The sequence below is a fragment of the Sinocyclocheilus anshuiensis genome, unplaced genomic scaffold, assembly GCF_001515605.1.
Source record: "Sinocyclocheilus anshuiensis isolate Anshui unplaced genomic scaffold, SAMN03320099.WGS_v1.1 scaffold1114, whole genome shotgun sequence".
Taxonomy (NCBI): domain Eukaryota; kingdom Metazoa; phylum Chordata; class Actinopteri; order Cypriniformes; family Cyprinidae; genus Sinocyclocheilus; species Sinocyclocheilus anshuiensis.
Window position 1 is genome coordinate 863,366 of NW_015540838.1, and position 13,209 is coordinate 876,574.

Below are 13,209 nucleotides of genomic sequence, written 5' to 3' on the forward strand. Positions count from 1 at the left end.
CACCAACATGGAGCTGGGAATCTGAAGGGTCTGGAGTGAATCTTTATGAAGGAATGGCCTCTGATCTCTTGCCAGGTGTTCTCCAAACTCATCAGGCATTATATTAGAAAACTCAGAGGTGTTATATTGGCAAAAAGAGGTTGCAAAAAGTATTGAATAAAAGGGTACAGTTCATTTTGTGTATATCGTGTATTAGAGAAAAACATTTATTTCATAAGATTTTCCCCCCATTTTAAATTCTTAAAATAAAATATTTTCACAGCACTTCATATTTACCAAGGGTACCAACATTTGTGTGTGTGTGTATATATATATATATATATATATATATATATATGTAAAGACATATAAGTAAAAGAAAATAATAAAATAGCAACTGCTTCACTACTTAATTATTATAAACAGTTAAATTTTTTTAATAATTCATCATTTAATTATTTATTTAGTGAGGACCCCTGAAGACCCTCATGACTATATGATAAGATCAGTAAGTCTCTTAAAATATCAGATAAGATTAGTTCAGGTTGTAAATGTTCATGTGGTGCAAATCCCTAAAAAAAATAATATTTTTGATTAAATAATTTGTAATATTCTTTAAAAAAAAAAAACTTGAAAAATATATTTAAAAACATTTTTGAAAATAATGATGGTTGCATGGCATTTGTCACATGACATTTCTTCAGGTCATTTTATTTAGAAAATGATAACGTTTTTCAAATCCATCGTGAATACAAAGAATACATTTTTGAGAACTTGGCGCATATGTTTTAAGCTATATATATAAAAAAAAAAAAGTGTTTTCCTTTTCTTTATTGCGGACAATTTTATACTGTATAAATATGTCATTGACCCAAAAGCATGTGATATGAATTTGAGCTTTCCCCAAAGAAGACTGTTACTCCTTTAACCCCCGTTATGATCACAGGAGGTGCGTGTGTGTTATGGTGGAGATGAGGTCCTCTGAGAAGTGCATGACATAATCATGGTCTGGAATGTGTTGCATGTTGTTCATGAGGGAGTGAAACACTGTCAGATAGTCTACAAGGGGTCATGTGAGACATTATTTTGTTATTTTCCTTGCAGTGTCCCTCAGGAATGAATATTATCTGATTTTGAAGTAGGATAAGGCGGCCTGCGGCAGTGTTAGTATAAAGATGGTTGTGAATGTATTGACCTTACCGCATACTCCACAGGATCAGATGCACATCAGCACCACATAAGGACCTGCTGGGAGCATTACATATTTATGTGTGTGCATGTTGAATGGATTCTGCTGTACTAATGTCTTAATATGCAGGTGTCCTGTTGGTAAGTATAATGCTTGCACAGGTTAAGTACAGAGGCAGCGTCCTCCGGCCAGCCAGCTCAAGCGCAGTGGCTCTTATGGTGCTGCTCCTTGCCCTGGGGACTGTCACATACTGAGAGCCATGCTAAGTCATGCCAGCGCCCTTGTGAGCACAACTCATATGAGTCTAGTGAAATCCCACTTTCCCCACAGGGACTTGCACTGGAACAGACTTCAGAGTTACTGAGCCATGTCTCTGTCACAGTTAATGTTTCTGTTATTTATAGCACTATCATATGGCATGTCAGTCATATGGACGTTTTGACCTTCACACAGGTTATGCAATGGAGAATAAAAACCAAAATGTTAGCACAAAAATGTTTCGGCTATTGGGACTTTAATCCCAAAGGTTACAGGTGAAAATTAATCGTGTTTAGTGATTCATACCCCTATGGTGATTAAGTCATAACAACCAGGGCCATGGACAGTAATGGGGGGCCCACTAAGGTCCTCTGTGACAGTGGTTCTCAACTGGTTTTGCTTCAGAACCCAGTACATTACACATCAAGTGACAACCCAATACATACCAAAATTATTTATCATAAGTAAATAAAAATGTCTTTAAAATCACACTGAATAGGTCCATAGGTCCAATAATATGCAAAATTATTAACATAAACTGGACACTAAAATTGACAGTGTTTTTGTGCATTTTTATTTTGTTTGTAGTTTTTATTTTATTTTTGTACGATTTTATTTTATTGTAATTACAAACATCCATGAAACACATTGAAACTGCAAAGTGTATAGTGACATGACATGTGGCCAAGTGCTCTGCATTTATCCCATCCAAAGTGCACACACACAGAAGTGAACACACACACACTGTGAACAAACACCCGGAGCAGTGGGCAGCCATTTTTTGCTGCGGCACCCGGTGAGCAGTTGGGGGCCTTGCTCAAGGGCACCTCAGTCGTGGTATTGAAGGTGGAAGAGAGCGCTGTACATTCACTCCCCCCCACCTACAATCCCTGCCGGTACGAGACTCGAACCCGCAACCTTTGGGTTACGAGTCCGACTCTCTAACCATTAGGCCACGACTTCCCCCAACTAGGTCCAACTATATGCAAAATGAATGACATAAAGTAAATAAAAACTTTAAAATCACACTGAAACTTGCATAGGTCCAATGATATGCAAAAAATGATTAACAAACTGGATAGTAAAATTGACAGTTTAGTAAATTCTGTTTTTTATTTAAAAATGTTTCAATTTTATTTGTATTTTTGTACATTTTTATTTTATTGTAGTATTTTATTTATTTATTTATTTATTTATTTATTGCAAATAAAAACATCCTTAAAGTCAAATTGAAACTGCAAAGTGCTTGGGGTCCAACAATTTGCAAAATAACATAAGCTGGATAGTAAAATTTTAAGTTTTGTTTTTTATTTTAATATTTAATATTGTATTATTTTATTTTATCATATCATTGTTTTCCCCTTCTATGTGGGACCTTGATATGAAAATGGTTTGGCTTCAACAGGCCAATCCATTTTTATATCACGACCCACCAGTTCTATGAGCCACTGATCTATGATATAACCTGAGTTTGCATAGCTTGCATTTTTGCAAGATGAACATAATATCTGGCCCAATTAAAGAGAGCTCAGTTACCAAAACATTGCATAAATCAAGCGTAGCGTTAGTTCTGGCAGGTCACGTTGACTCTCAGCTGATCCCCATCAACCTATGGGAATATGACACCTATCTAAGTATTCATATATACGGTCCCGCAGTATTATCAGCAGTTTTCGCATTGCTCAGTAGCTAATTACCCTCCTCCATCCCCAACTCCTCCTCTGTCAGTCAGGATTCAGCCTTCTGATTCTCCTTTGAATCAGACTAATTCTAAAATGTGTACATAACATTATTGAACTTTAACGATATCTGCAATACATTTATGTTGGTTCTGTTCTGTTTACCCTGGGGGGGTTATCGCTGCTCTCCCTGCTCTCATCCATGCTAGGCTGCATGGATGCGCAGGGAGTTCTTGCCCAGAACGGAACCATACCGCCAATCCAAACTGTATGCTAATTGTCAATCATCTTTGACGATAGTGGTCCTGACAGAAATGCTTATTTAACAGCATGATATATATGAATTTTTTTGTCTGACTAACCTGTTCCAGTAATGTTAACCTGACTAACTGTTAAGCTGTGTTCAAAAGTCAACTGTCCAGTTGTCTCCAATTGTGTGCTGTGTGCTCAGCTTTCTTGTCCTTCACAGGTCCCATACCTCCTGAGGTTCCTCCGGCCCTCTTTTCTTTGTGTGGCTACTCTGTTGTGTTCATGACAGCTTTTTTCTTGCTGTTCATGCTTTGATGACTGTCTATCCAGCAGTTGTTTGTAGGCTACTTTGTTTGTATAACACAACCTACTGCATGGACTCATGATTTCTCTCGTTCTCTCTCTCTTTCTCTGTGGGCTCTGTGCAGTCATTGCTTGTCCCAGGCAAAAGCCCAAGTAAATATGGACGTCGTGGCAGTGCCATAGGAATAGGAACCATAGAAGAGGTTCATGTATAACTCTCACTCCTCTCTCATATGCATCATATGTTCTCACCGCATGTTAACAGAATGATTGACACTAGTGTATACAATAATACACCCATTGAACAAACTATGTTTACTCCAGGGTTATTATACAGTAGTTAACTACAACTAAATCCATAAAAAGTCTTTCATTACTTTCATTACAAAAAAAAAAAAACTTAAATTGAAATAAAATATATTGAAAATTTAATTTGGTTTCAAATTTCAGTTAATTTCATTTGATATAGTAAAATAACTAAAACTAAGTAAAAAATAAAAATAAAATCTATATAGACATATTTAAAACAAAAACTAATAAAAAGGACAAAAACATATTTATAAATTTCACAGCAGTTTTTAATTGTTTTCAATTAAATATGGCATTTTATCCTGACAACATCTACAAGTCTTCATCTAACATTGTAATGACATCTTTTTCATTTTTTAAATTTCATTTGAAATAATTTTTGCATTGTATTTTTTATTTATTGCAATAATAAAATGTGGCCGATAACTGATAAATTGTCCATTTAAAATTCAATATTTTGCCTAAACAAATAAAAATACTAAATATAAAACACTAAAACTAAAATCAATCATTTTAAAAGCTAAAGTGAATTTAGGTGAATATTCATTTTGAGATTTTGAGATTAATTTAGCCAAGTATTACATTTAAAGTGTTAAATTATGAACTAAAATTATTAGTATTTTGTAAAGATGAACTTTTAAGTGAGCTTTAAAAGATGGCAAAGTTCTTCCGTAAAAGCAGAGGAAATGGGCATGCACAATTAAATATCCAATATCGGCCAATAATGATAAAATATCTTTATTATTGGCCGATAACTGATATGAAACAAATATATTGTGCATCCATCATTTTAACAGCTATCCAAGCAGATATTCATGCCATACTATCAGGTCTTACGAAACAGGCCATATTCCTATTGTAAGCCACGTTGACAGTTAAGCATTGTTCAGTCAGAAAGTCATATTGGACATTTTTATATCCGTTGCCACTGTTAAAATGATCCATGTACATCTATGTGTAGCAGCATTGTTTCAGTGTTTATGTTCATGGTGAAAAGTCACAGATTTCATCATAGCTCCCCTTTCAGCATCACTTCCTGCAAGTAATGCATCGCTCTGCTGCGTTTTTAATGTCCAATGTTATTTCTTGTCGTGTAGTAGTATGTACTATTCGGTGTATTTCTGTCCCCTCATCTGATAATTGTACACTCTTTGCGAGCTAATAGCATAGAAACACAAAGGAAAAAGGCAGCAGAGTCTTTCTGAAGCCTTTGAAGCCATTTTAGATAAAAGCCTTTTTGAAGGTCTTTCATTTGAAGTCATAAAGCAGTAGCTGTAAAATCCCAGCGCTCAGGCTTGAAGAGAACAAAGTGTCCCCAGCGAGAGCACAGCGCCCAGTGAAGCTCAGAAGATCCTGCTCCCATCTTTCATCTCTCAGTTCAGGCCGAAACCCTCAAGCACACACTTCACATCCACCTTGCCAGTCAAGATACGAAACAGTGTCTTTTGTTCTCAAAAAGACTGGAGCACGCCACAGATAAAATAAATAATAGATCACAATTGTAAGTGGTATAACATAGACCTGACCTATAGAGGATCCATTATCATTAAAGTTTCCTTTGAGACCACATGGTGACCATCACAGTGTGAAGGTGTTTCTGTATGAATCCTTGGCTCACTGATCTTCTTGTTCTTGTTCCTACAGTCTTTGATCATTCCTGGAAAAAGCCCAACTAGGAAAAAGTCAGGACCCTTTAGCTCTCGACGTAGCAGTGCTATCGGCATTGAGAACATCCAGGAGGTCCAGGAGAAGAGGTAAGAGGTTAAATGAAGCCTTAGTGAGCATAAGAATCTTTAAAAACAAACAAAAAGTTGTGCCAACTCCAAACATTTGAATGGTAGAGTATGTGCGTGTTTGAGTGAGAGCAGGGCTCAACAATAAGAATCACATGATGGCTCAGGCCAGTTTGAGAGAGATATTAATAGAGTTGTCAGTATTGACAGAATGGTTATATTTCCAAAAATCTTACATTTATTGATCATGCACATGTACATGCAAAAACAATACAATACTTGTACATGTATGTATTTAGTCTTTTTTACTGGCAAGATAACATTTAATTAAAATATAAGAGTTAGTGCCCATTCACACCAAGAGCAATAAAGATGTAGTTTTCAATATCATTTTAAATTTAAAAGAATAGCAGAGTCCACACCACAACTCTAATGATAATGACACAGTGGAACGATATTATTGGAGTCACTTTCAAAACGATTTTTTTCCAGCTGATGAACGCTAAAAACATTCAACACTCAAAACAGAATCCAACTTGCTTTAAAGAGCTTGTTTATTTAAAGCAGCGCATGGCATGATTGCAGCCTGTGCTTATAATAAACAGAACAATATTGTGTGTGGACACTAATATAGTTATCGTTATAGTTATCTTTAAGTTATCGTTCTTGGTGTGAACAGGCCTTTATTGGCAGAACATAAAGCATAATATTACAACTGAACTCCCTCCTTTTGTGTGTGTTTATATGTTTGGTGAAGAATTGCTGCTCTGTTGTCAGAGGACAGGACAGTGCTCTGTCTTTCTCTACCCAGCGTCACTCTCAAGAATGGGAGGCTCGTCGTGGATCCTTCCAAGTATAACTGCCACCATAGAATGACACCTCTTTAACCATAGAGTAGCTGCTTACCTGGCCATAGAAATGCATCTGAAATTATATGAATTATGGCCTTTAGCACATTATTAAACTGGTCACGCATGCAAAATCAACATGCTAACTGATTGGTGGTCTGCTGATTTTTCAGCCAATCAATAATGTCTGTTTTACTGATTTTGCATGAACTGGCCTTTGTCATATGTGCTGTAGTACTTACAGGCCCTTTGAATGATGTTGCTCTGAATTCATGTGTTTCAGTGTAGTGATGTGAATCGGCATGTACTGTTGTATCGAATCTAACCTAACTTAACTCTGAGTAGACTGCAGTTGGACTCGGTAACCTCACCTTTGATGTGTAGAGTTGCACAATGCTTATGCTGCCCTCTGATGGTGAGTGTGTGTGTCTGCAGCAGTAGAGAGTGCTCTCCCAGTACACAGAAGACTCCTGACAGTGGCCACGCCTCACAGGACCCCAAGTCTGAAAACTCCTCCAATCAGAGCTCTCCTGAGGTCCTCATCACTAAGAACAGGTAAAGTGAAAAGCATTAACCTGAGTGATGATTGATTCGATTTTTTCACATATATCAGTGTGGATCAGACTATAAATTTGCCTTAAACCATATTTTTATGTCTTAAGGGTTGATTTCAACTTTTTGTTATATGAAGATCAAAATTCTTTTGGAATTTTTATTTACCATGACTTTATTTATTTTTGCTATATTTCAGATGTATTTTAATGTATATGTTTTATTTTTCTCTTTCTTTAGTTTCCATCTTAATCAATGAAAATGTATTTATAAGAGAATGTGAAATGATTTGTACACAATGATTTATTTTTGAAAATCATTATTTTATTGACAATATTACGTTTAATAAAATTAAACAGTTATAGGCATATATTGAAAATTGTTGTGACCATTTCCACAACGACAAACAATTTTGCCCCATAAGATTTTTTCAAATGTTAGTGTACTTGCTTATCAAGGAGACAAACATGTTAATGAAAAGCATCCTTGAGATAATGAATAAGGTCAAAAAAAATTATAGTGTGTTTTGTCCAGTTTTCTCAAATATGCAAAACATGAAAAATATTATGTAAATGTACAGTTTTAGGTGCATAAAATAATAAAATATCATTACCATCACTTCAATAATTTTAGATGTGGTGGAAATGTTTGAGAAAAAAGGCTGAAAATATGTCCACTGTTGGACATTGTTAGACAAACTGAACTAGTGAAACACCCTATTAGTGTTACAGTTCCCACTGCATTTACCTGCATGCAAGAGAGTCATTTTGTTTTATTTTCTTGCCAAAATCAGTTTTTACTCACATTTGGTGCTTGATAGGGTTTGCTATTGAACACTTGCTGTGTGTTTTGGTGGATGCAAGTGATCTGACAACAAGAACTATAGGCGTTTCATGCTCGTTATGGGTGAAGGCATTAAGAACGTGTGTGTGTGTGTGTGTGTGTGTGTGTGTGTGTGTGTGTAGCTCAAACATGTACTGCCGGGCTCCCTCCATTCCTGAGGCTCATGATCTGTCCCGCTCCTCATCTAACGCCAGCAGCTTTGCTAGTGTGGTAGAGGAAAATGAAACAGAGGCCACAGAGGACTACGACACTGGCATGGTGAGAACAGCACACTTGTCATTAATGCATTACAAATAATGAACATCTCTAGAAACTACACAGTCATTGCATGCAAACTGTGTCAGGGATAAGTATTTGTGGAGATCACCACTTTAAGAAAAAAAAAAACACTTAGACAAACTTCATATGTTTTGTCATGTGTGTGTGTGTGTGTGTGTGTGTGTGTAGCTCAAACATGTACTGCCGGGCTCCCTCCATTCCTGAGGCTCATGATCTGTCCCGCTCCTCATCTAACGCCAGCAGCTTTGCTAGTGTGGTAGAGGAAAATGAAACAGAGGCCACAGAGGACTACGACACTGGCATGGTGAGAACAGCACACTTGTCATTAATGCATTACAAATAATGAACATCTCTAGAAACTACACAGTCATTGCATGCAAACTGTGTCAGGGATAAGTATTTGTGGAGATCACCACTTTAAGAAAAAAAAAAACACTTAGACAAACTTCATATGTTTTGTCAGTATGCCTGCTAGAGCAATTTGTTGTATTTGTCTCATTCAGGAGAGTCTGTGGTCAGCAGATACTCCTCATAAACGAGACTCGTTCACGTACAGCACATGGCTGGAGGACAACATGAGCACTACCGGTACAACCAGCAGGGGGAGCTCTCCTGGTGAGAGAAACAAGCTGTACAAAATAGTTTCACTCACACACTTATCATGGTCAGAAAAATAAAACAGTGGTATATTTGTGTAGTAGTGTAGCTTTCCATTAACTACATGGTCTTATTTTTTCAGCTCCTGGCAAAACGGATGGTGGAAAGAACCAGGAGCAGAACCGTACAGACATCCGCTTTAAACTTGAGCGACCAAATGACCACAAGTCCACATCGGTGAGTCTTACTAATCTAGTCTATGCATAGTGAATTTTAGTGTTGTATCTGCTTCAGTGTGAAGCTATAGCTACTATTAGTAGCAGTGTACATATTATGCATACAGTTTGCACATAAAGGATGGCAGCTTCTTTAGTCAAGTATTGGGCAAGTGTGTACACTCTGCCGCTCTGTACTTTTGTCTGTCTTAGTGTTAATTTTGTCAGCCATTTTAAATTTAGTCTTAATCTTTTAAATTAATCTTAGTCTTAGTCAAATATGCACTCCAGTAATGTTTATAAAAGCTACTTAAATGTCCTAATTGAACTATGACTTAATCCTTGCTTAATCTAAGGCCAGTCTGTGAAACCAGGCCTAAATGTCTGAGCATTTTCAGCATGCTGTATAATGGTTAAACTGATAAAAATAATATTTTCACATTTCAGGTATTGCACTTTTTACCAGTAAGCACAAACCAACAGAATGTGAACTCATACACATGGTTTATTTTACCTCATCTAGTGTACTGATTTATTTTAGGCTATTTAATATATAAATTATTATCAAAGACTTAGATATGCACTTTCTCTATCTACATTATGTAATCTGGTAAAAACGAACTAAAAATAGTATAACAGTGAAATTCATAATAGTAATTCCAAATTGCAATAATGATTCTCTATTAAAACAACAGTGGTTGAGTAAGTGCATTTATTCAGCTACCACAATTGCAAACAAAATAGTCAAGATCTCATGACAAAACACAGACTGGCTGAATGACACTTTCATTTAAGCTGAACATCTCACATGGAGATTGCTAAACTTCAGCTTACTTGTTTGACAGTGTTTTCAGATCATTGTCAGCACTTCCGCAATGAAAAACGAGCGCATGCGCATGGTTGCCAGATTGCAAAAATTAAGCAAAACACCGGGCAGAAAATGTATCCTTTTAACAGAGAAGCTCTGATTTGGGGATTTGAACTCTTAATATCTGGCAACCGCACAGATGAACGCTCGCCTAGTAGAGGCACGTACAGCAATCCGCAATAATGTTTTGTCTCCTTTTTTTCAATGAAAATAAAAAGAGATTTTTGTATAGTTTTTATTTTTTTAAATACATTTTAGTCGTGTCTTTTATCATCAACGATATGGCATGTTGATATAGTCACAGTTATCATTTATTGATCTTGTCATCTCATCATTGTCTTGTTTCAGTCATGGGAAAGAAGCTCATCAATTAACATTTTTTGTCATAGTTTTCGTTAATGAAATTAACACTACAGTGTCTGTTGTAACTCTTTTACTGTGTGTGCATCTGTGCAGAACTGCTAGCCCCTCCTGCTTGACTGCCTCATGGACATCCATCAGCAGGTTAGATATACTGTATCTTGACTTAATTAATTTTCTTTCATCAACTAAAGATGTAATGTCATAATCTGTATCCTATATTATAATATTATGACTCTCTTTTAAAGTTCTGCAAGTAAATGATAATAAAAATTTTCAGTAACACTTTTGATTAGGGAGCACATATTCACTATTAACGAAGAGTTTTCCCTCGATAAACTAAATATTTGCTGCTTGTTAATAGTAAGGCAGTTGTAAAGTTTAGGTATTAGGTAGGATTAAGGGATCTAGAAAATGGTCATACAGAATAAGACATTAATATGTGCTTTATAACTACTAATAAACAGCCAATATGTTAGCAATATGCATGCTAATAAGCAAGAAGTTAATAGTGAGAATTGGTCCTTAAAATAAAGTGTTACCAACTTTCCCATAATAGGAAAAGTGGTGCATATTTTGGATCTTTTACATGTGAATGATGCTATTTTGTATGGCAAATTTCAGAAAACTTGCAGAACATAGACTACCTAACTGTTTTTCAACCGAAATCATGGAAAATATTTCGAGTTATTGTTAATGTTTTTAAAATTTGCCAAAATTATGAATAATTGGTAAATAAATTTGGTAAATGCAACCTCTGTCTCAGTACCTGAACATTTCAAATGTATTGTTTTTTGCTCGGCAGCCCATAATGTTTTTTAAAGTGAAATATATGTGTGTGTGTGTGTGTGTATATATATATATATATATATATATATATATATTAATTTACACTACTGTTTAATAGTTTGGGGCCAGTAAGTTTTTTATTTTAAAGGAATTAATACTTTTTTTCAGCAATGATGCAGTAAATTGATCAAAATTGATAGTTAAGACAGTTTTTAATGTTACAAAAGATTTCTGTTTCAAATTAATGCTGTTCTTTTACGTTCTATCTTTCAAAAAATGTATCACCTTTTCCACAAAAATATTAATCAGCATTATTGTTCAACATAGATAATGATAATCAATGTTTCTTGAGCACCAAATCAGTTTAATAGAAGGATTTCTGAAGGATCATGTGACTCTGAAGACTGGAATTTGCCAACACAGGATTAAATTACTTTTTTAAATATATTCAAATAGAAACTGTTATTTTAATTTGTAATAATATTTCACAATATTACTGTATTTTTGATTAAGTAATGTAGCCTTGGTGAGCATAAAAGACATAAATAAATTATGAAAAGAACATTTTTAATTGATAATGTATGTAATGTAGTTTATGCAGTGTATATGACAACTCTAATGCATATTTAGTTTGTTGTTCATGCTACTGCAGTGTCAGTGACCTGATTATTGTCCCAAACCTTATTATCCAAACAGTATTTCCACTAGAAACACCTTAGAGAGAAAAGGAGATCTTGATGAAGAAGAGGACGACGACAACGGTTGGCTGACAACATGTACATGGCCCAGAACCACAATCGTGACCATATCTCCATCAGGACACTGTCTACCCTCGCAGACTTGACCAGAAACAGGAAGGAGTTGGTTACAGGCAGCCAGAGACTGTGCATTGGCCCTCCTTCCAACTTGTCCTTCACCCTCCTTGTGAGTACATCAGTAAATGAATGAGAACCTCCTCTGTAGCAGCATCTACTGATAGGCCACTGTGCTGATGAGTGGCTAAACTAGCAGGTTATTTGAGGTCCTAACACTGTGCTGAAATTCAATTCTGCGAAGTTTATCTCCTAAAGAACATTTCATCTGCTTGCACGACAAATGCTTTTTCAGCTGTCCCAAATGGTGGACTCTGCTACAGGGATAAGAGTATGTTTCTGAAACCTAAAATGACAAATGGGACGCGATACGGTTTTGATGACTTCACTGTAAGTACAGTACACATCAAATGTGCTATTTGGCATAGGGCTGTAGAGACCAAACCATTTATCATATTCTGATATTGATGTTCTGTCGTTCAGATTTCAGTTGTGAAAACCTTTAATCTGATATTCATTGCAGCATTGCAATACATCCTTTGGCATTATTTAAGAGTAACAGCACTCAAAAAGTTTTCCTGCAAAGAAAAAACAAAAAAAAGTTCTGTTGCTTATCAACGATTGATAGTTCAGTTAAAATGTGCAGGATGCGCCAATATTAAAATTGTATACTATTTTGAAAAGAAATAACAAAATAAACTTTTGAAATGCTACAAGTGAATTATAATGCACAGTGTGAGAATGGATATTCATTTTGAGATTTGCTAAAGATTACATTTAACAATGTTATTAAATTATATATTTTTTTAAAGATAAACTTTAAAGGGGTCATATGATGCAATTTAAAATTTTCTTTTCTCTTTGAAGTGTTACAAGCTCTTGGTGCATAAAGAAGATCTGTAAAGTTGCAAAGACTAAAGTCTCAAATCCAAAGAGATATTCTTTATAAAAGTTAAGAGTCAACCACGCCTACCTAAAACGGCTCGTTCTAACACGCCCCCACATGTCTACGTCACGATGTGGCAAGATTTGCATAATGCCACCCAAATGTTCACGCAAAGAAAGAAGGCGTAACTTTTATTCTTGCTGTAGTATTGTTGCCGCTGTCGCCATGTTGTGAAGGCACTGTGTGATTCGTTGTGAAAGCGAAACTACTTTGTTTGGTCTTCCAAAAGAGGAAGATATCCGCTTCGTCTTGCCTAGAGCTGATCCATGCTGGTCGATGAGGAAATATATCAACTTCGCGCGGTGAATCGCCGGATCGGCTTTCACCGTGGACGAAGCGGAGTCCAGCCCGCGTTTGATGATGGCAAAGGTAATCTAAAAGGAAAAATTGTGTAAAAAAAA

The 13,209-nt window shown here is 35.8% G+C and overlaps 1 protein-coding gene across 1 annotated transcript in view; it reads left to right on the forward strand.

The window, feature by feature from the left end:
* rap1gapa (RAP1 GTPase activating protein a) overlaps positions 1–12,457 on the forward strand; it is a 60,114-nt gene extending 47,657 nt beyond the window's left edge. Inside the window, exons 18-26 of the mRNA XM_016484820.1 lie at positions 3,783–3,860; positions 5,611–5,720; positions 6,457–6,552; positions 6,983–7,102; positions 8,065–8,200; positions 8,725–8,836; positions 8,961–9,055; positions 10,358–10,405; positions 11,747–12,457. Of these exons, the coding sequence (XP_016340306.1) occupies positions 3,783–3,860; positions 5,611–5,720; positions 6,457–6,552; positions 6,983–7,102; positions 8,065–8,200; positions 8,725–8,836; positions 8,961–9,055; positions 10,358–10,366 (756 nt within the window). The 3' untranslated portion in view covers positions 10,367–10,405; positions 11,747–12,457. The remainder of the gene's footprint in view (positions 1–3,782; positions 3,861–5,610; positions 5,721–6,456; positions 6,553–6,982; positions 7,103–8,064; positions 8,201–8,724; positions 8,837–8,960; positions 9,056–10,357; positions 10,406–11,746) is intronic.
* The last annotated feature ends 752 nt before the right edge of the window (positions 12,458–13,209 follow it).